The following is a 23,707-nucleotide window of genomic DNA, read 5'->3' as shown; positions in this document are numbered from 1 at the left end:
TAAAGTACTATCGGAGCAGGATGGAAACTCCAAATGTCGCCAACTGCCGGAGCCCTTCCGCTGATGTAATATGACATGGAGAGGTTATCTCGACACGATGTGCGGAATTCCAACTACTTCTGATAGCTCCCAAACATGTGATATTGCGAGATCTTACGAGAGCCCTCCGTTTAGCTTGGCAGCTGGCTATCCGTGCTCGCACAACTTGCACCACTCGGATTCAATCCGCAAAGGACCCGTGAGAGGGAGAAAGAGAGGGAGGGAGAAAGAGAGGGATGGGAGAGGTGGTGGGATGCAGCGGCGGCCCTAAACCCGGTCGATGGTCTCTCCAGGGCATGACGGCTCTCGTTACCGGCGGCACCAGAGGAATCGGGTCTCTTTTCTTTTCTTTTTTATTCTCTCCACCTCCCTCTCTTCCTTCTCCCGTTACCTCCCTCATCTCGTCCTTGTATATTTGTTGTTGTCTTGGTAGGCACGCGGTGGTGGAGGAACTGGCCGGGTTGGGGGCGACGGTGCACACGTGCTCCCGGAAAGAAGGGGAGCTGAGCGAGTGCTTGAACAAATGGGAGGCTCAGGGGCTCCGCGTCACCGGCTCCGTCTGTGACCTCTCCGTCCCCGACCAGCGCGACGACCTCATGCGCAAAGTCTCCTCTCTTTTCGATGGCAAGCTCAACATCCTGGTCATCAACCTCCTCTCTCTCTCTCTCTCTCTCGATCATCTTTTCTTGTAACCTTCTTCTTCGCCCTGTCTATTTCTTTAGTTTGCATTCATCTTTCTCTTTTTGTGCACGGTTACTAATTACTATCTGTTCTTAATAATCGACACTTCCACTGAGAAATAATGGCCTGAGGGAATTCATGATCAAGAATGCAATATTCTCGAATTGTTGGTATAACATGGACTAGTTCTTAATAAAGATTCCGGGAAGTTTCTCACTTCCTCCATTTTTCCATCTAAAAAAAACCTGGACTAGGGCTGGTGCTGTTCCCTTTTGGATAATAAGGCCGAAATGTGGTTCTTGGAGGCGATATAGGGGTTGTTCTTTGTGTTCGACCAAGTTTTCGCAGACAGAGAGCTGCTTGCGGAAATGAGGTCGGTTTCAGTAGTAATTTCAATAGCTTAAAAACATGTTCGACCGAATGAATAATGGTTCATGTGGATGAAGCGCGGTACAATTTGATCTCTGTTTGTAAAGCATCTTATGATGATCTTCCTGAACTTAGATAAAGAAAGACCCACTCTGTTTGGATTGCACATTCCATTCAGTTCTTTTCGTGAGCTTCAAAAAGGGACTAGAAGGAGTAAATGCAAGGGCTTATAACACAAGGCTAATTGAGTAGCTTTCTGGAATATTTAGCTAACCAATTGGTGTAGTTCTTAGTGAATCCAAGAATGGAGCAAATTGGATCGACAGGTCAATCTTCTTTTTTTTTTTTGATTGAATCAACAGGTCAATCTTTGAAGCTGCTGAAATTCAATGTTAATGGTGGCATACACCGATAGATCTTTCAATTGTTGAACACAATGCTCTGCATCATCTGTGCCCAAGATACTATTGTTCCAGGGCACATGTTAATTTTACTTGACACATACAAGTGGTAAATCATTCAGACTTATTTTCGGTTGGTTTGAGTGCTTTATATTTGGATGGCTGTGGTTTAGGCGAACCACTTGGAGCATCGCAATGGGCTCAAACTTAGTCCTACTTGGAGTTGTCCCAACTTCCAAGTGTCCAAAGGTCGGAAAACAAAATACTGGTGAAATTTCATTATTTGAAGCTTGGTATGGTTGGTAGTTGAAGTTTTAGGTAGCTAAACCTTCAAAAGTTCTTATGCAAGTTTGAGGTTTTGGTAGCTAAACCTTTGGAAGTAATGTTTAATTTGGCTGTTTGCATTTGTTACTACTTATGGTGGCATATTGGACACTATCACACTTCATGACTGCAAGACATGGAACAGTTACTATGTTGCATAACATCAAACAGTAATCGCATCGGCTTCTTCTTAACTTAACGTGGTAGGTCCAACTTTACATCAAGTAAACTCTTGATTTTTTCCCCTATTATCATGCTGCTGGTCTAATTGATAGTTCATGTTATTAGAACTTTGGTTTTGCTGGTCCTATTGTCCCTCATATGGGCCTTCTTTGCCCACCACAATTTACCGTTTTAAACACCCAAAATTTGGAATCCATACCCTGGATATCACAGTTTAGCAGGCATATAGAATCTGATATTGAAATTTTAAAATTGTTTCATGCAAGACCACTTACTTGTCTTGACCATAAGAGATTCTAGGATTGTTGATGTTTCCTTTGCAACGTTCAAGCCTGCTTGGATGCCCACATATCTTGACTGCCAGATTACCCATATAGATTGAAGGTGAAAAGTTAGGTAGCAGGAGTGAGACAAAAGGTTTAGTGATTGGGGTGACAACCAAATGCCTCATGCCATGGAAACTGGAATGCTGAATATTAAGTCCCCAATTTTTTAAAGATTCTGCTATCTGGAGATTCCCTGCAGTGACTCCTCTCTTCTCATCTGCTTGCTTCGCTCCTAATTTCCAAGCTGTTGGGGTTTACCAATGGATGAGATACATTTCCCTCCAAACTGTTCATAATTTGTGTCTGTATAGTCTTTTTTCTGACATATAGTCTAACCCAAGGCCCAGGGGCAATGAGATAAGCGGGAGCTAATAGTTGTTCCAGTAATTGGTTTTAACACTATATGGTACTTATGCTTGCTCTTGTGGATAGGATATTGTAGGATCATGAAATTTTAAACCAGAAAAATTCGAAATGAGTAAGATTGTGGCATAAAAGTTATTTTCCTAATGTAGTTGTTTGTCCCAGACTTGGTCCTGGTTTCAGTTAAAATACATCTTTCTTGATGCAATTAATGTACAGCAGATGTTTTAACTATATTATGTTGTATGGTTGATTTAATCATCTCTGATCTCTGTATGGTGTTTTTAATTCTGCTTATATTAACAGTGTCTATTCGTACTTCTGTCCTCCATAGATAAATCAGTTATTTACAACAAATTATCCCATTTTTTTTAATTATTTTTTAGTCTAATGTGATGAGTTGGCTATTATTATATTCTTAATGAGAGGAAGGATATCCTACATTTCATGGATGGCTATTTCACTTCATAGAATTCTTGTGAATTCTGGATTTGACTCCACACTGCAACGATTGTATACGATGACCTCTGTATTTGCTTTCTTCCATCATCGTTGGTGTTAATTGCTTCTTTTTTTCAACTGTTTTTATGAAATTTGTGCTAGTTTGGCTCTTTCATTCTTATAATTCCATTAACTAATTTCTATCATATAGATGAATTGAGGGAGGACATATGCTCTTCCTGTCTGATGCAACAGATAAACAAACTTTCAGTATCAGTGTTTCTGAACCTAATGCGATAGCAGTAATAGTTTCCATACTGATCATGCATTTTGTGAATAACCCCAATGCTTTAGTGCTTTCAGGTATTTGTTTTCTATTTATATGTCTAATAATGTCTTCTTTTTCTTATATACATTTTTCAGATAAATAATGTTGGAACAAATATAAGGAAAAAGACAATTGAATATACTGCAGAGGAATACTCATTCGTTATGGCTACCAACCTTGAGTCTGCTTTCCATTTGTGCCAACTTGCACATCCCCTTCTAAAAGCATCAGGGAGGGGAAGTATTGTCTTCATCTCTTCTGTTGCTGGTGTGGTTGCTGTACCTAGTGGAACCATATATGCAGCGACTAAAGGTAAGATCATATATAGCAAAATATGGCCATACCATTTCCTTCATTATGCAAAACAGGAGAGTTATGGTGTTTGACCTTATAGTTACCCCTTTCCTGTCTGTTTCTTTCAGGGGCAATTAATCAATTGACAAAGAATTTTGCATGTGAGTGGGCAAAAGACAATATTCGAACCAACTCTGTTGCACCGTGGTACATCAGGACTTCACTCGTGGAAAATGTAAGTTTATCTCTGGTTATTGTATTTATGCTTGCTATGTAGTTTCTTCAAAACCTGGGTATTTTTGCATTCTATGAACTTCACATAATTTTTCTGTCCAAGAGAGCTCTTTTCCACCACATTGGATTCTAATTTATAGACTGAATGATTGGCATATGTTTTGTTGGTCATGGCTATGGTCTTTGTATATAGCCTCTCTTTAGATATAGCAATTGTGAAGCACCTCTTGCTTCACACACTCAGTCCACTATTACAATTGGAGTCGCCACAAGTCAACCTGATTTGAATCTTCAGATTAGATAAATATCTGATAAAAGTTAATGATGATTTAACTTTAGAACAATGAACCAAAATTTGTAATGTTCTTACATACACTAGCCTCAGTGTAGATGAAGCTAGTAAGTCAAAATGCACTTCATTTAATTGGATCATTTATTTATATGATCAAAGTAGGCTTATGTAATTTCCTTGAATTGGCAATCAAATAGGAAATCAAATCAAATAGGCATTCCCCAGCTTTTCTTAAGCAACCTCACCATTTCTTCTCATGCAACTCTTGATCGGCAGCAATGACTACATATGGAGATATGGAACTTATTTAAGAAAGTAAGCTTGGTGAATAAAAAGGGTCTAGTGTAGAATGGAGAGACCATTGATCTATTCTTAAAGAACAAGGGTAATTGTGAACTATATTAGATATATTGGTTGAATCTAGATAGACATTGCTGGAAGCTTAAACCTGCTCAAGAGCTGAGGCTAAAAATTAATCTCATCTAGAGAATTGGATATCCGATAAGGAGATAAATATGGAGTTGCAAGTATACTATGACTAATGCAAGATAAGTTAATTATTTAGAAAGTTTAGAAAGACGGGTTTGGAAGGGCAAAATTATGACTTTTTTTATTTTATGTGCTAATGAATATTCAGACAGAACTATCTTAGGTAAAATGGATTTCCAATGTTGTCCAAAAGTATTTGAGAAATGGGTACAACCGAAAGATTGTGAAATCAAGGAAGCAATGTTGAGAGTATGTTTGATGGGAATATTTATGATTGTTCAAGTGAAATTTATTGGAGCGTAATTGTAAGATCCATCTGCCTTAGGTGGTATTTACACTTTTGAAACTTTTCATGCCTTAGCGTAATTGCAATGTTGGATGCTTCAAAGTGTTTTCATGTGAATATCATTTATTGGGGTTATTGTTGTATAAATTGGTTTTTAGCATATTTTTTTTTTTGTCATTTTTTAATATTACATATCATGCAATCATACGACTTCATTGTTGCATGAAGGTTTGTTTATATATAGTTCATCCTGGGCACATCAATTTCCTACCAATTTTTGATGCACCCAAATCAGCCCCTGCTCTCACTTCAAGCGACTATATATTAGATACTATCATAGTTTCTTGTTCAAACCGGTAGCTTAATGTTTGCGAGGATTCAAATTTTAGTGTACTGTCATTTGAGAAATAGTAGAAATTGTTAATGTGATTTGGAATGTGGAAACTGATTCTTGATACCATTGTTGGATTCATTGTGATTGCTACCATATGTCATGCACAAATAGCTTTGAACATTCAATGATAACTCTTGAAATTGTCATTAGTTGAATCACCAAAGAATCCTCCTAGATTAAATTGAAGAGGAAATGTGGAAGTCGACAATCACAGAAGTTTCGAACTCAAGAGTTTGAGACTTGAGGCTTTTTGTTAGAAGGGCAAGTGACTTTTTAGAATACTATAAATTATTTTCTGTCAGTTTATTCCTCTCATTTCAGTTCATTTAATATATAAATATTTGATTTCTCTCAAAAAAGATGTATAAATATTTTATCAGACAATGCTAATTACAAGAGGTTGAGCCTTGGCATAAAAGAAAGGTTGCTCCATCATGATCTGAAGGTCATGGACTTGGAACACGAAAACAGCTTTTCCACATGCAGGGGTAGAGCTGTGTACATCCAACTCTCCCCAGACTATGCAATGGCAGGAGCCTCGTGCATTGGGCTGCACTTTTATTGTACTGCTTAGACCATGTTATTTGTTTGCAGACTTAAAATGACCATGATAATACCACTCTCAACCTTAATTTAAGTCTAATCAAAATGAGTTTTGGTATTAAGAACTTATGTCGTATCCTAAGGGGCATCTATAGATAGTTACCTCATCATGATTCATTTAACATACAGTCATGAATCATGCCTGGACTGTTACATTGTTTTTTCAAATTAGAGGCCATGGTTTTGTTTTATTATTTATATTCTTTCTTGTCCCTCTCCTGCATCTTTAGCTGTGACAGTTCGCCAAGCCTGGTTTGTATTCCCATTCAGTGTTCAGTTGTCTTATGTGTTGATGGCTACATCTGCTTCGAATACATGGTATATATAATTTGGGAATATGACATACCAGTACATGTATGAGTTAGGAGATGCAGATGGGTCATCATTGCAACTATTGACCATAGCACAGATCTTCATCCATAAGGGGTTACATCTTCCGGAAGGAAGTATGTTTTAGACCATATTTGAATTTCTTGTTCTGAACCTTTTGTGATTTTCTGCAACTTTGCTTGATACCGTGCAAGTCAAATCAGGAGCGGCCTAAGGTCGTTTTGTCTTTAAGGTCTTCCCTACAGTGGGCCGGCCTTAGGTGAACTCACAGTGGACCTTCTTTGGGCCAGCCTAAGGGTTAGGCCGGCCTTGAGTCAAATGCATCCACATGATATCCAGGATCTTGTTTGATTTTGGTGAGCAGAAGGGTGCTCCCCTCTTTTACCATAACATGATAAATTTACATGATTTCACACTGCTTCATGGTAAATCATAGAATTTTCTTGTACCTGTGGGTTTATGCATGTGATAAAATTGCCGCAAGTGCAATTGCTTTTGCGAGCTCTTATTTTATATTCTTATACTGTTGCAAACGTTATAAGCTTCTTGCTCAACATGTTTGTTTATATGTTTCGTGATTCTTCCCAGGTGATCAAAGATGAGGAATTTATGGAAAGGTTTGTGCATCGAACCCCTCTTGGGCGAGTGGGAGAGCCAGAGGAAGTATCATCTTTGGTAGCATTTCTTTGCCTACCCGCTGCTTCTTACATAAACGGGCAGGTCATCATCGCTGATGGAGGAATGTCTGTAAATGGTTTTTTTTTCTAGGGACTATCAGATAACACCAAGTCTCCTCCGTGGATGCTCTGGCCGTCTTCTTTATTATGTTTCCTTTCTCGATAAGGTTACAACTGTGTGTGACGGACGTGCAGCAAATTTTAACAGTATTAAATAGCTCCCAGCAGGTTCTTAGGCTGGTTTAATATGAGCCTTTCGTGTTTTCCTGTGTGTAATGGAGTGGCCGATGCAATATATATGCTCTAATCTTATCTCTTAACGTAGCTTTGCAGATCATTTATGAGGGAAATGCATAGGCATCCGACAGTGTCGAACGCCTCCTGAACGAATTGCAGAGCCAGGGGATATTTCACCTTTGGAGGCATTCCTTTGCCTGCTGCTTCATAAATCACCGGACAGATTATGTCGGTTGATGGAGGAATTGCTGGGAACGGTCTCTTCTCCTGCTCCCAACTAATGATAGCTAAATTGTTCTCGTAGTTGGATATTTTTTGATACTAAAAAAAATCAATTTAGCTACCAAATAGATGTTTTAAACTTTTACAGCACTTCGAAAATATAGTTAACAAATAGTTAAAAAAAAAATTATTAAAAACTCTATTAGTGAAAGTTTTATTTTTCAAAACTCTATGGATAAAAATTCTACCATCTATGGTAATATCATACGAGACAATACCCAATAGCCACAACCAATCTGCCTCGGTCTGGATAGATATGCCATAAGCCATCGAAATGTGCTGGGAACAGGCCAAACCTGCACCCTGACTTGGATGCGTTGGCCTGTCTGCAATCATGGATTAGAACTACTCGATAATGCCATAGAAATGTTCGACACCTAGCGCGCTTTTGACCCATTTTACCACGACTGAACATAACAGATTGACATGCAGCAGGGCTGGCCTCCACAAGCGTTCGTGGCACCAACATTTCTAATCCCCGCCTAGCCAACAGCTAAACAAAGTGAAAATGCCGAAGCTACGCAAGAGTAGGCCACCTCACAGCTGGGGATGGAGCATCATTATCTAAATCTCGTGCTGGAAAAGCAGCTGATGGCTCCTCAAGCTCCCTAGTTCTATCGCCAACTCATCTTCCCCCCAACTAATAATTTTACTGTAGTATCCATCAAGCACTCTTCATAAGCAGTTGGGATCCTCTTCAGTTCGGTATTGAACTGGGGATCTGGTTGATCACATCACGGCTGTCCATGTCCGGCAGGACAGTCATGATTATATAAACCCTATACGGTACATAAAGCAGTGTACCGTGTAGGTCCCAACTTGGCCTCTCCGCTTCGATACCAAACCGGAGAGGACCGGACACCTTCACAACAAACCTCCGCAACTGATGTTCGCATGTACTCCCCATGCTCTAATACATACATACAGTCGCCTGAGGCCAGAACAAGAGCCGAGCCACCTGCCCGTAGCACCAGCCCAAATGCTTGTTGGACGCATACAACAAATAAAGCGACAGCCGACAAGATTTACTGCCGGTAGCAAACACTGCTCATGTTTTAAACTTCAATGAGCCTGAATCGTTGTATGCCAAAAAGGTGGAAGCACACATGTTTCTGTCACTCAATCACTGCTCTCTAATCAAGAAAAAAGCAGCTACATCACTTCATCAGTACACTACGGTACGGACACAAGAGAGCTCACCAAATAGTTCGCCTCAAGTTCATATAATCCTTGCTCACAATTGCACCATCAGACACAACATTAGACTTCCGAGATGCTTTTAGACCAGTTCAGGATGTTAGAAAGAATACACCTCATTGCATATTTTTGAGAAAGCCTCACTAATTAACATTGTTTTCCTTCTTGCTCCTCAAGCGCTTTTAGCTTCCGATAACCTTTATCAGTTCCGAACAACCTGATAGTGACAAAAAGTTGGATTGGTCAAAAGGATAGTTTTAAAAAATAAGGCACCCAGACTACTCGCATATACCAGCTCTGAAAAACATATCTAAAATGCTTTCTAGCTTCTCAAGCCCCAATGCAATGGATTAGTCTTGGGATGAAGAGAACAGCTGAAACAAGTCAGTTTTCATAGAACATGCCCATAGTCTGGGAACCATGTTTTCTGAATATAAAATTTGTACAAGCAAGATTGGTGTCCTCACTCTATTAAAACTGAAAATGATTAATCAGCAAAATTCATATAAACAAGCCAGCAAATTTTTGCATGTGTGAGCGCATATGTTAATTAGGACTGCCAATTTTTCCTGGCATCAGGAAAGAATACATTCTAACAGAAGAACCTGCAAAGATGGCACAAAGATATACATGAAGAAAAGAAAGTCCACGTTTAGATGATGTTATAATTCCCATAATTGAATTAATTTGCTTAATGATATCAAATTTGTTGAAGCTAGATTCTGGTGGCCTTTTAGTTTTCTTACTTGAATCAAGCAGTCACAAAAAACCACAACCATGACCATTAGATCTTGATGATTAGGGTCAGTTCCAAAGTCAGCAACTATAAAACTCTGTTGAAATGCACCAAGAGTTGTTCCCACAAGGATGTATCCTTAAAGATCAGTCAAGGCATGGGACATGCACCAAATTAAACGCTAATGTGAGAATCAATCATGATGCACTTTTATGGCCAAGAAAATGTTAGGCTATTACGGAGTGCACTTCTAGGCAATGTTGCATGGGAAGATTAACATATCCGACTGTTTGTTTATTGTGTTATTCATGGTTGGTTAGCCTCTATTGTTGTTTGCAGATATATATACATACATACATATATATATATATATATATATATTTATATATATATGTACCGTATAACAAGATTTTAAGAGTATATGTACATTAATAGTGTATTGGAAAGTCCTAATGTCTCATGTAACTAGCCTCAAAAAATATCAAAATTAGATGGTGTGACTGACGTTCTATAATTGTTCATGCCCAACACTTGAGAAATCTAACATATTGATACTTAAGGCCCACTTCATTCAGTAAACAAATTTAAGGATCCAACACACTAGAGCTTACATGTAAATAATTTATTTGTGCTAATTTATCTTCCAGATGCTAACAAAAATAACCTTTTTTAACAACCAAACTTACTAAAATTAAACCGCTCATAATTTTTGACAGTACGCCATATTTCAAAACTTGATCTTTGATCACTTGTACTAAAGTAGTCAGGCTAAACAGGAAGTAGGCTGAGAGATAGGATCTTGACAAAGATGCTCAAACCAGTTAGCATGAAATGGTAATATTCCTTACAACAGGTAAAACTTTCGATGTATTAGAATGATCATGCTATAAGCAGTAAATATCATTCAGTCTTTTAAAGACATGGGCTGATAACAGGACAATTTTTCCCCATAGAACATCCTTGTGATTTATCACAAATTCAAGCGGCGGCCTAAATGCAAGTTGTCATGACTATGTCTAAGGAAATTGCTACCTAACTGTTTCATTATGCACATGCACAAAATACATACTCACCAGTCCATATAGATGAAAGTTGATGAGTAATTTCCAGACTTGGTGTAGAGCACACGGTGATGATAGTCATGAAATTCCGCACTATAACATCAGCCAACCAGGTTTCAGGTGATGAAAACCACACAACCCTCACCTACGAGATCAAAATGGAAAAAGGTTGGAACTCACCCTCCATACAATGGCAGGAAATTTGCAGGGCTCCATGGGAAGTGGTAACCACTATGAACCTCAACTGTCTCCAAGACTCTCAATATCATCCATAGCCACAGAGTTAATAGATGAGGGCCAGTGAGAGCAGGACCGATAATGGTTGCGAATCCAAGAAACAATATTTCAGCAGGATGTGCATATTCAGAAGTCAATCCAAATGGTGTAGCATGTCTGCACAATGTACCATATAAGGAGAGCAGTAATGAGCAAACAAAAACTGTGGAAGCAGTGCTACTCACTCATGATGAACACTGTGGACATGCTTGTACAGCCATTTTGTATGCAGTACTCTATGTCCCCAATAGAACACAAAGTCCTCCAGGAAAAAGTAGAAAAGTATTTGAGATAGAACAACGCTCCTGCAAAACATAATCAACCATGGATTAGCATAAATGACATGAACCTTAACTGAAACCAATAAGCAACTCCCATCTATTTGGATTGCACTTAATCTTTTTATTTCCTCATTCATTTCAGGCCATATAACAGAGACATCACTAGCTTCTTCAAATGTTTTCAGGTGCACAGCAAAGTGTGGGTTTTGATTCTGCTAAAAATTGCATGGGCATTTTTGAAAAGGTGAAGCTTGGCTAGGAGAATGATTGATTCTAGAGCATCATATCAGAGGAAACCTGTTAATACCAGGGCGGTAATGGAAGACTGCGTCTCAGGCCCATGTATCTGAAGGCAGGATAGGAAACGATCATAACTGGTAAATTCACAAAGACATGGTAGAAGATTAGGCGCATAATACATTTTCCATGTACATCTGGAGTGTTACTCTTTCTCTGCAAAGATAAAGTCTGGTCATTGAGATATAAAACCAAAAAGAATTCATAGGAAAAAGGTGTAAATGGTGAATGCTAAAACCATGACTTATGATGGAATGTGGGGAGGAATGCATGTCAGATCAGCTAATATAGGGACAACTACAAACTTATTCCCCAAAACGACATCAACTAATGTGCAAGCAAGAATTCTGTGTTACAGAGCAAGAAAAAAATGCAAAAGCAGATGGAAGATAAGTATGCCAAGTCACTTAACGACTGCTATAAGGTTCAAAAGACTTCAGCTAATTGCACAATTTTTGGGCCAGAGACTGCTAGATGCATTACGAAATGGATTTCATAACTGAGCACTTAAAATCAGATTTCAACATTTTATTAGCAGTCCTATTTAACATCAACATGGTTAAAGAAAGTTCATCTAATCAGTAGGAACATGCAACCTGCTAACTCGTTCATGACCAAGCATGAATGCTTATACATTTTCATGGTAGAATACAAGAATAATACCCTTAGTATAATGCTGTCAGATATTGAAGGACAAGAGATCATCCATATAAGTTGGTTTTTGGATAAAGTAAATTAACCTGAAAACAAGTTTTTGCTTGTTATTGTAAAACCAGGTTATTACATTATAAATAGCACCCTGGTTATCTCAACATAAAGAAATAGGAGTGGCAAATGTGAAGCCCCTGTCAGAGAAAAGGTATGGAGGGAAAACAGCCTTTGAGACAATAAAAACAACAGAAAACCGAATCTCAGGATCAGAGAGGGAAACAGTATCTTGCTATTTGTTACACCAATCGATGATTGAAGTTCCCAACAAGGTGCAAAAGCTAGTACTGGAACCATGGATCAATGTCGGATGAAAATTTGATGTTCCATTCGAAAAGCATAAGAGGAAAGAGAGGAAAACAGTTTCTTGCTACTTGTTACTCTAATTGATGATTGAAGTTTCAAAGAAAGTGCACAAGATAGTACAGGAACTGTGGGTCAGTTTCGAAGAAAATTTGATTTTCCAATGAAAACACATAAGAAGACATGAAAGAATGCATAGCACTAAAAGTAAGGTGCATAAAATAAGTCAAGACAACCCACCAGCCTATACCAAGTAATGTATTAGTGAAATCATCATTTTTACGGAACAAAACTTCAAACAAAGTTCCATCATAGTTTCATCAATAGAGAAATTAAATATGCATCCATTACAAGAGTCAAATTTATGTTATACCAAAAACAGATGCCATTAAGGAGAAAGTGCAATTTTAGGAGACATGCAAAATGATGAAGGAAGCTCTATAAATTGCAATGATTGTCAAAGATGCTGCTTCAAGAGGCAATGGAGTCATCACCACCAACAATGGTTATATCGTCAACAATTAGTCGAACTGTGATACCACATGACCAGTGTCATGTGAAGAGGTAAAAAAGAAGATAGCCTGTGGAGGCCAACATTCAGGAGGTAATTTATATAATATCCTTCTTAAGAGAGATATTTAATCAAATGTCCGACAGCCTCTTTGTTTTTCTTTCTTCAATCACCATTCCAGTATCTGCCATTCTTTTTCTGCTTCTATATGTCACATTTCCTCTTTGATACATCATCTGTAATTTTTGGTTAAAAATTATTAAAAGAAAATTTGCAACAATCAGTCCAAAAGGTGGAAGAATAGGAATAAAGAATTAATCGGGATAACAGTTAGTAATTTGGGAAGCCAAATAAAGATCTCTCTCATCAACCACCAGTGGCGGAACCAGGATTTTGGAAGAGAAGCAATAATTTATCTAAGTTTTATCAAATATTTTGAAATACAATGTTAGAAAATACATATTATGTCTCTTACAAATTAAGCATATACCAATTGGGCATATTTTTCGAGATTGACTTTTCCTACATGAAGCCTAACAATTAGATGAGTTCATTAACATGAAAGCATGCATCCTGTATCAAGTAAATGATTTAGCTAATCACCATTCTCTTTTTGAGAGGACAATTTGTTTAAATATATATATATATATATATATATATATATATATATATATATATATATTGTTAATTAACCCAGCTTCAATACCACAAATGCATAAATTGCATGCAAGATTGCAAGTTTGATGATGCAATCTATAGTCTCATATTGCTAGTCTTAGTTTTGATGAAAACAAAGAATATTTTCAAAACAAAAAAGAGAATAAGTTACCACACATCAAAATAATTTGAAGAAATATTGACCAAATGATATCATTCTTATACTAGCACAAGAAAAATAGGATGAGAATGAGAGTGAGAGGACATGTATGAGGGAGAAAACCAAAGATGGGAGGTGGGAAAGAAATAAGGACTGTTACTGTAGCATCACCACATCCATTCCTTCATACCCTGGGGGTGGGGGAATAGGAGCAATATTTTGATGGGATTGCTTAGCAATTACCACCTACTGTCTAGGTAACAGAATCCTTAATATCTGGATTAGAGTGGAATCTTATTTCGATGTGGAATAACAGTAATCATGATTTATTGATGGCTGAGATTTTAGAGAATCCAGATTAAAAGGGCAACTTAATTCTGATTTCAGATAGTCCAAACAGAAAAGGCAAATCTATTTCGAATTTTATGAAAAAAAAACTCTCAGCAAGATCTCTAGGCAATAGCTTGCAAATGATTGTATCCAAAATCTCATTATTTTTTTTTTCCACTTTCGGGGGGTGGGGGCAAGGGGGGCCATGGTTTGGGGGGTTTCTTGGAGATCTCTAAGTAATAGCTTGTATATGATCTCTATTTATCTGATAGCTTGTAATAGTGAGATCTCCACCAGTGTGAACCACACACATCTTTAAATAGTCTTCAGGTCTCAAAGCCAAATATTTTGCACTTCCTAAAAAAGACAGCAGGTTTATAATATGTTTTAGGTAATAGGTGAAAGTAACTCCTGGTCTATATATACAAGTTGAAACTCGAAGTAGAATATCTCATTGACTCTAGCATGATGAACACTACAGATAAGATGCAACATAAGGTAGAACCAACTGATGGACGGATAAGAATCTAGTTGACCTATAAGGAAACAAAAGGGGAAAAAGAAGACACTCAGGAAATCAATTTGTACCCATAAAAATAAAGGTCCAGTGCCAACAATTACAATTTTTCCATTTTCAAAATCAAGAACTGAAGAAGATGGAAAAGATGCATTGCAATCTGATTAAGGAGTTTCCCCTCCTTTCCAAGGAATCTAGAACTTTATCAGAAGTGGTGATTCCAATAAATATAAATAGAAGAAAAGTTGCAATATACTGAAACTTATAACACAACCAGCCAAAATGTAAGACAAAGCTAAGCAAACAAGAAAAAAATTGTGCTTCAATTTGTATTTCAGACAATTCTCCTGAGGAAATAGTTATCCTGTTGTATGGAACGATAACATCATAATGATTTAGCTATTGCAGCATAGGATAGAACAAAATTCAAGTGCACATGAATGGGGAAGAGATCTTGAATTTTACAGACCAAAAGTTAATAACATAAGCTGGGAATTTCTCAGCAAACCTGAATTTTGTATTTGCTGAAAAGGCCTGCCCTCTCAAAGCATACTGATGGAAGCCCAGACAGGAAGAAAACACTTTCATGTATTATGAACGTGCCCAGGATAGACAATTGAAATTCACTGAAATGAGTGATCAGATACTGCAGAACCAAATAAAGATCGATAAGAAACTAACCATGTGAATAACAGTTGGCATCCAATCAAGAACTTGCAAAAAGGAACTTGCGCAAACACCAAGATTCTTTATAAATTTGCTGGAAACATGTGGATCTACTACCAGTAGTTGAAAGTTGAATGTGCAAGCTAGTATATGGAGAAAAGATGTGCATTTTGCAACTTGATGCAAAAGCTACTTGTCCAACATATTAATGTCTTAAAAGCACTCAAATAAATAGTGACAAGAAAAGAGTGCAGATGCAAATTACAGACAACTAGGAAAAAGGAGATCATGTTGTTGTCATTCGAACCAGGTAGACTAATTTACTGAATTATTAACACAAATACCTCGGAAAATCTGCATAAGAATCACTAACGTAATGCAAGTAGGCCATGGGGTAACAATGCTGTCTATGTGCTATCAAGAAATTAGAAACGTGACTATGCTATCAATGTCAATTTCGTGGTTACCACTGGCACTTGCTCAGGTACCTAGGTCCCTACGAATAGTGGTGCTTGCACCGTTGGCTTTTTGGCACCATAGAACTCAGGAAGTACCTAGACTGGGCCCCATGGACCAAAATGATTCCCTTGGTATTTCTTGTTAACCAAGAAACTTTTGTAGGGCATTTTTCCTATAATAACAATTTGGAATTATTGTTAACGTTAGTAAATGAATCATAACAGTTTTAGCATACATATTAGTAGCAACCGTATATTCAAAATTAATGATAAACATGGTAATTGGTAAATAAGCATTAGAATTAAATATCGCAAGTATTTCAACAGTCATGGAAGCCATTGGGAACAATATACAACCACGTTAATATAAGCAATTATTTAGATGCATCATGTTATGTTTCTTTTAAAATATAAAAGCCTTAATATTTATCAATATCAACATTAGTATAAGCAACACATTTTTGTACAGAGAAAAATTATGGCATAGCTTTTGATTACCATATACATGTAAAATTCCCATGTACGATGTATAAAAATATGCAAGAGGCTTAGATACAAGGGATAAAGCAGATGAAATGAGCAAAAAATAAAAGGACTTCATTTCTTCTTTCTTTTTTTGATGAAAAAAGGACTTCATTTCAAAAAGGAGGAGAAAAAAGCACTCAAAGACATTTTTTATTTTTTTTTTAAAAAAAAGCCTCATCTTCCCATAGCCAAAACACAAACTCTTAACACGTCCTTCTTCCAAAGCAGTCTGAAAAGCATAGTACTTGGTAGGGGCATGTCTCGTTATTTGGAAATTGAACTAGGCAAACACCTCAGGACAAAAAAGCAAATACCAACATGACATCAACATCATGAAAGCCCATCATTCTAACAGCTATTACCAATAAACACAGCAAGTTAGATCATTTGATTATATGAAAGATGACATTGTTTAAATATCATTGATACTAAGGACGTGCTTGTCCATGTTGTTGGAGTTTTAATTGGAAAAAGATTTAAATTTAAAAAACATGAACCAACCTTATCCCCTAAATTTTAGTTGGTTTAAATATTTTAAAACACCTTTCTTTTTTAGTCCCACATCGGATATTTGAAAGCAAGTCTTCTTGCTTAAATAGAAAGTGGGTTGGTGAACACACGTGCGCACGTGCCGTGCCCATAGCAAGGTGCGGGTGCATTGCATACGCGAACCGCATACCTTTTTTGCTAGACACTTCTCTACGTTGATTTTCGAGGGGTTATGGTGTTTCCGAAACATCATCTTGACTCTGGGTTCAGCACCCTAGGATATATCAAATGCATCACATGCACTCACTGGTGGTCTATCTCCTGAGAGACTCTTCTCTTCTGCCAGTCTAAGATACAGACTCCATCACTCTCTTTTCCATTTACTGTTTTCACTCTGTCACTCTCTTTTCCATTTACTGTTTTTCTTTTTCGCAATCTTTCTTTCTATGCATCTAAAGGAGTCATTCAGATCAAACCTTCCAGAGATCATGCTGTTTAAAGAAGGATCGGACTGAGCTAGGTTGTTATACCTTAGGGACTAGATCGCCGCAGGCCCGCATGTAGAGAGCGAATCACGTTCTTAAGGCAATATGCATCAGCCGCCTCGATCCAGACAAAATCTTTTCAATCTTTTGATTTTCTTTTATTAGATTTTTCTTTTACAGCACTATTCTAAAATTTTTAAAAACAGCAACATAGCAATTTCTAGGCGACTTTGCACCAGCACATGTGATTTTCATCATTGTTTTCATGAGCATGCAATTTCAAGTCAAACATTGCTGGCACAAACTGACTGTACAGAAAAGTTCCAATGCAAATCAAATAAAGAATTATTCTCCTTAATTTATGTCAAGGGAGAGAAACAAGAGTGTTTTTATTAATCTTGTTCGGTCAAAAAATTATGGCTTAGCTCTAATGACAGTGCTTGTGACTCATGTGTAAATGAAGCCATCCCAAACATCATCGACATGTTTTCCAAAATTAGACAATATCACTACTAGACCCCTGAAGATGGGAAGACAGAATTAATGAATTGGCTGATTTCATTACAGAGTTATGAGCAAGTAGGTCATGGCCCATTACGAACAAACAGATGTATATAATATGAGAACGAGACGTTAGAAGGTGCCAAATCAATAACCAGTGATCAACCGTAGTATGACTATTTTCTTTTGGAAATTTCTTGAAATATATGAAAATCTGGACTCGGAATTGATGGAATACTATATCGCCTCCCGTTCAGCAGCTTGGAAAGGACCATGATCTTTTATATATGCCACCGTTTGGGCAGTGCCAGTAAATACTGATTCGTTTACCCGATTTACCCTCGACACCAGCCCAAAAAAAAAAAAAAAAAGCCAACCAACCAAAACCCAAAAAAACCAAAAAAAAAAAAGGAGAAAAACTCCGACCTCTAATAAAACCATCCACCGAAAGAAGAGCCAAAGTAACATCAAGAATCGCACCAAATCCGATCAAAAACATCTCCAAAACCCTAACGACGATCCCAAAAGTCAAAATCAAAACAGCCGACCATCCAAGGAAGCCCAAGAAGGATCCCCTCAAGAAAACACAAAAATATCAAGAGCAGATAGATCGCAGGAACTTTTTAGCGAAAAGCAAGAAAAGAACGACAAGCGATGATCCGATCGCAGAGAAGAGCAAATAAACAAAGCCACTGGAGCTGAGAGACGGCGCTTCAAAGAATGCGAGCGAGATGAGCATAGAGAGAGAGTACCGTCCAGCCGGATTCGAGAAGAGACGCCATGGCCATGGATGGAAGGGGAGGTGGCGGGCGGCGATGCGACGCGAGCGATCAGAACCCCGAAGACTGATGAGAGAGAAAACGAGAGCAAGATTTATTAGGGAGAGGAGGAGGAGGAGGAGGAGGGGGAGGAGGACAGGAAGACGGTGGAGAGGAGAGTGGGAGAGAGAGAGAGTGTGTGCGTGTGTGCAGGCGGAGCGCGAACAGGCTGCCGTCCAGGGGGGAGGGGGGAGGGGGAAGCCCCCCATATATATACGGAAGCGACATGGGATCCTCCTGGGGCGGGGTTTTTCAACTGAAATCGATTTCCCTTTGCCTCCCCGGCCCGGAGATTCGATTATTTTACATGTTTCCCAAATTGCCCTCCGATTTGGACGCATCATACTCATAACTTGCCACGCCGGACCCAGCGCTCCTCCCGGCCGGCCAGGACCATTGAATTGATCCTAACCACGGCCAGATACAACCAAGACCGGTGGTTTGCGAAGAGCGGCAAGTTTTAACTACGGTACCCACCTAACCTTTTGCTTTGCTGTGTCCAAATCTGCGTGCGACCAGCGAGGGTAGCAAGTTTTCAATGGATGTATCATACAAATCTTTTTCTCTCCTAATATATATATATATATATATATATATATATATATATATATATAATAAAAACCTCGGCCGCTGATATTAATAATATCGATGTTAATATGTGTAATTATCATCAAAATTTATTTTTTAATATACAATAAAAACTTATATATTATATTTTTTTTATTTGCTATAATTTATTATATTATTATATTATATTTCAAAAGTAATTAAAAAAATAAAATTATACCTTGCATACCAACGATATCAGTATTGATATTAAAAGTTTCTAATCGACCAAAGAATTAAAGTTTATCGCTTATTGTGAAATAAATTTTTTGAGCTATTAAAACCTTCTATAAATTATAATTTATTATATTATTGTATTGCCTTTCATAAATAGTTAAAAAAAAAACTCTGTGCATTGCACAGTCCTATGCTAGTTACATATAAAGATGGTAACACAAACTCAAAAATGAAAGTACAAAATTATATGGAAAAAACAAATGGAAACGAAAGTTGTTCGAGATGCCCATTCTTTGCATGTTCTCTAAAACTGAGCATTAAGTTTGGGGCAAAAAATAGTTTACCAAAATATTGCAAATGCAAGATCCGATATAGATAAATCAACATCTTATATCTCATTTGAGAGTCAAAAATGGCAAAAAGAAGAAGAAGGGAAGAAAGGAGGAAAGAAAGAAAAAATGGGTTTCTTCTTGTAATGGTTTTCTTAAAAGTTACCTCTCAGTCGATACTCTATAATGTTTCCACAAGATAGTATATTAGGAAGCAGATGAAAATCTTCCACTAAGCAATGCAATATATATGTGCATTAAAGGAAGCTCAATAATTTTCATGTCTTAGCATCCTTGCATGTGAATATATTCTTCTTGTTGCTGTTTTTGTGGTACCAGTTCCATATTCTTTTATCAGAAACAATCATCAATATTTAAAACAGTTACATATAAAATTGGATGGTACATAGATACAGAAGAGGACGCAAGACTATATATTTATGGCTTTTACTATTCCAAAGCAAAGCCTGAACCAATTTGAATGGTTTGCTTATGAGTTAGGTAGTTGAAAGCTCCTCATCACAAAAAAAAGAAAAAAAAAAAGAAAAAAAAAGAATCCATGCTTCATACTTAAAGCTAGGTGAATAGCATTGGTAAAAGAGTGAGTCTTGGCGCAACTATAAACTTGTTTTATTATAATTTAGAGGTCATGGATTTAAAATATGAAAACAACTTCTCCGCATGCAAAGTTAACTGCATGCATCTAACCTTCTCTATATCCTACAATGTTAGGAGCCTCATGCACTAGATCATGATTTGTTTAGCATTGTTATCTATTTCAGAATGAATTATGATTATTGGACACCATAGTTTAGAGCATAATGGCGGACAAATTCTCTAATTGTTTGGGTTCATCATCAGAACAAGTAACTAATGGCACCATGCTTGCTCTTGCTCCATCCCATCCGATTGCACCACGAAACTCATCCGTAAAGAGAAAAGAAAGTTAGATGGCATGGGGTAAATATGTTCGCGGACGTGCCATAAATGTTGGATTAGTTGGAAAGATGGTGATCGAAAAGAGATAGAAAGTAATGTAGGTTCAGGTGCGTTGATTTTCAAAAACTTTCATCGTTGTCATCCCACTATTTGAAGAAGATGGATTTAGATAAAGATAAGAATGCAGTACTGGGCAACAATAGTAGAGATTCTAAGTTATAGCTGCTCCTAAGGTAGAAACTAATGGCAGATTAAAAACTAAAATAAGAAAAAATGCATTGATTTGGATTATCGAAGGTGTTCCTTTAGAAACTACAATTTTCACTTAAGTCAATAATTGCCTACTCTAACGGTTGCTATCATGTCTGACCTCCATTCCTGATAATTTTGATAACCGAAGTCGGTTGTTCTTTCACTATACACGTTTATTGGTATAGTTGCTTTGCACTAACTATCAGACTAGTAATTATATCTTTTTAGCCTTTGCCTATTCAAACGTCTTATATTAGCTGTCTCTCTTTATTCCAGCTTATAATTTGATCTCCTTACTTCAAAAATATCTTAGAGATTGATTTTGTCACCTTGGTCTACTCCTACCAACCATCTAGCTTGATATGCCTTATATTGTGGTTAGTCTATCGGTTTGCTCATCAGCATTATGACAGGGTTTGTACCACCATAGGTAAGATTTATCGTAACAGATGCTATCCAGTCTAGTAAGTATCACGTGATTTACATCCGTCTTTACTATTCGCTTAATCCATGTGATGCTTACTTATGATCCCCAACTAAGTTGTTGAGATAAGGTGTAAATATACTCGCCCATTTCAGTTGTAAGGGGTTTAGAGTGCATAAATACCCTATCTTGATCAGTCAGTCAATGAATTATTCTCTTTTAGATGCTATTCTGCCCCTCTTCCTTTTATATGGTGGATTCTATGTTGGCCCTGGTGTATTCTATGAATGAGAACGAGATTGATCGGTGAATTCTTGGGTCACAACATGCTTCAAGGCTTCAATTAGTGAAGTCCTTAATATGGATAAGCCCTCTTGGTAGTGAGACACTAACCTACAGGTTATCCTCTAGGTAATTTAGTTTCTTAATCTCTTAGCCTTTAGGTTTTAAATTTTATTTCTACGTTCCTCCTAGATTTGGTTTAATTTTTTATTTAATAATTCAGATTATTCCTTAGCAAGTCCAGCATTTTGCTGGATAACTCCTGAGCTAAAAGCAAGCTTTCCCCTTCCCCTGCACCTTGTTTTTACCACAAGACGCAACTCTTGACTATGAGCTAATAATTTTGGCTCTTTTATGATATCCGGGAACCAACAAGTCGTAGCAACTAGATTGGCACCACATCCTATGATCTAGCCTAAGTCCAAATAATTTTCAAGCTTAAAAAGTAATGAACTCAGTGCAGGCCCTAAAAAGATTGAATAGTATATTTGTACGATACAAGATTCCCTACAATTGTAGTTGTAAAAAATTACAATAATTGGTATATATGATAAAATTTTATTAAAAACTCTTCCCATAATCAATATGCACAACAAATTTGGGCAGGTGAAATGATAAAAACCATGATGAATCTCCCTTTCCATTTAAAACTAAGTGTCCAGAGTCCGAACCTAAGTCGCAGCTCAGAAAATTTGTCTTCTAACCTCCGATTTCAGAAATACTCTGCAGAGACTTTACTCTCACATACTGTAAAAAGAAGGTACCACATGATATGAGATATTATTGCCTAGTTTGCATTGATTGATGCATAGAAAACTTATTGCTCGCACTGCACGTATGTGTATGCAATCAACCATAACCTCGAATTTTTATAAAAGTGTATCAAAAATATATTTATATAGAAACCTGCGGTTGTTTTTGGTTGCATGTCATTCAGTACAGGTAATAATTAATTTCTTTGATACCACGCAGCTTATCCTGATCCTTCTTGTCAAGGTGCATGACTGATGGTCATTTTCATGCGGATTCAATGTTCCGAGGGTCGGTCGATGTCACTCGAAAGACAAAGAATTTCGATGCACAATCCGAGCGGAAATACCAACAACGTTGAAGAGCACTTCTTGCTGTGCGGCCACGTCACACGATGGAATTGTCGCTATACAATATCACACCAGTCACCACCAGACCTTCCCTTCTCGCTAAAGCCGTCATGTTGCATGGTGGAATTGTCACCATACAATCTAAGTCACCAGTCACCACCAGAACTTCCCTCCCACCGTATGCGAGATGAGAACAACGCTAGTCCCTGCTTCTCGGTCGCTCCTTTTCGGCGCTTCCCGTCTCTTGCCGCGAGGATTCCTTATTCTGTACAATGGAGGGATGGATAATTCTTATTCACCATTTGATTTAATTTTTTTTAAAAAAATAGATAAAAATAAGAGATTATCTGTCCATTCTGGCTCATTAATTTACATCTTTCTAATTTAAAAAAAATACATGAAACAATGAAGTATATGAAGAATGGATTTCTATATTAACAAAATTATCTTTTATTAATTTTTTAATAAAATTCTAATATTTTTTTACCGTACAAGTATCATTCATCCTTTTGATACCAAATAGGTAAGAAAATCGTTCCTATCTCTTCTACATTTCATAAAACACTTAAAAAGATGAATGAAAAATTCTTCCTTCTTTTTCTTCATCCATCTTTCTTTTCTTATTCATTCTTTTTTTCAATCCATCCTTCGTGCTAAATAAAGGATTAAGGCTGATCTACCATAACTAACTAGGGCTCAAATTCCTAGGTGTGTGCTCGTTGCCCTAGCTTGATTTTGGAGTGTGTATATATATATATATGAAAATAGAGATATGGGGTTTCTTTATTATTTCAATGCTGTGATAACATTCCATGTATAATTAAGGCAATTAAGACTCAATGGATATGGTTAGATATCCAAGATTAATATTTTTTTTTTATTTTTAGCTAGTTCATTTCCCTCTTAAGAAAATGAGAAATACTAAGCCGACATTGTGTATATTAAGATCTGAGTACGTCTAGAGACAATGAAAGTATATATATGGTGGACATCAGGAGAAGGAATTTGTATGATATCAGTAAAAGAAGCAAAACAATTATTAAAAAGAT

The 23,707-nt window shown here is 37.2% G+C and overlaps 2 protein-coding genes across 2 annotated transcripts; one reads left to right on the top strand and one right to left on the bottom strand.

Moving 5' to 3' along the window:
- The first annotated feature begins 104 nt into the window (after positions 1 to 104).
- Positions 105 to 7,527, top strand: LOC103715682 (tropinone reductase homolog At5g06060-like). The gene is made up of 6 exons (XM_008803403.6): positions 105 to 373; positions 473 to 680; positions 3,551 to 3,767; positions 3,878 to 3,984; positions 6,966 to 7,282; positions 7,388 to 7,527. Exons 1-5 carry the CDS (start codon positions 276 to 278, stop codon positions 7,143 to 7,145), a joined length of 810 nt encoding a protein of 269 aa, XP_008801625.5. The 5' UTR covers positions 105 to 275; the 3' UTR covers positions 7,146 to 7,282; positions 7,388 to 7,527.
- Positions 7,528 to 8,626: 1,099 nt separating this feature from the next.
- LOC103715683 (very-long-chain aldehyde decarbonylase GL1-8-like) lies at positions 8,627 to 18,772 on the bottom strand. Its single transcript, XM_008803404.6, has 7 exons — positions 18,484 to 18,772; positions 15,116 to 15,253; positions 11,432 to 11,577; positions 11,029 to 11,148; positions 10,748 to 10,960; positions 10,580 to 10,660; positions 8,627 to 8,987 (listed from the first exon to the last, which is right to left on the bottom strand). The coding sequence occupies exons 1-7, from the start codon at positions 18,517 to 18,519 to the stop codon at positions 8,918 to 8,920; spliced, it is 804 nt and encodes a 267-aa protein (XP_008801626.1). The 5' UTR covers positions 18,520 to 18,772; the 3' UTR covers positions 8,627 to 8,917.
- Positions 18,773 to 23,707: the final 4,935 nt, after the last annotated feature.

Source organism: Phoenix dactylifera, chromosome 8 (assembly GCF_051530095.1).
Source record: "Phoenix dactylifera cultivar Ajwa chromosome 8, Ajwa_hap1_PhDact_Kaust_v1.1, whole genome shotgun sequence".
Lineage (NCBI taxonomy): Eukaryota > Viridiplantae > Streptophyta > Magnoliopsida > Arecales > Arecaceae > Phoenix > Phoenix dactylifera.
Note: the sequence above shows the minus strand (reverse complement) of the source record. Positions and strands in the feature narration are given on the sequence as shown.

What these genes read in the sequence shown, in the direction of transcription:
- LOC103715682 (XM_008803403.6), top strand. Translation starts at nt 276, where the DNA reads ATGGGAGAGGTGGTGGGATGCAGCGGCGGCCCTAAACCCGGTCGATGG. An exon ending in GGCGGCACCAGAGGAATCGG is followed by an intron (nt 374 to 472) that starts GTCTCTTTTCTT and finishes TTGTCTTGGTAG; the next exon opens with GCACGCGGTGGTGGAGGAAC. An exon ending in CATATATGCAGCGACTAAAG is followed by an intron (nt 3,768 to 3,877) that starts GTAAGATCATAT and finishes TGTTTCTTTCAG; the next exon opens with GGGCAATTAATCAATTGACA.
- LOC103715683 (XM_008803404.6), bottom strand. Translation starts at nt 18,519, where the DNA reads ATGGCCATGGCGTCTCTTCTCGAATCCGGCTGGACG. An exon ending in TTCTCGAATCCGGCTGGACG is followed by an intron (nt 15,254 to 18,483) that starts GTACTCTCTCTC and finishes TTGGTTCTGCAG; the next exon opens with TATCTGATCACTCATTTCAG. An exon ending in TCAGCAAATACAAAATTCAG is followed by an intron (nt 11,578 to 15,115) that starts GTTTGCTGAGAA and finishes TTATCTTTGCAG; the next exon opens with AGAAAGAGTAACACTCCAGA.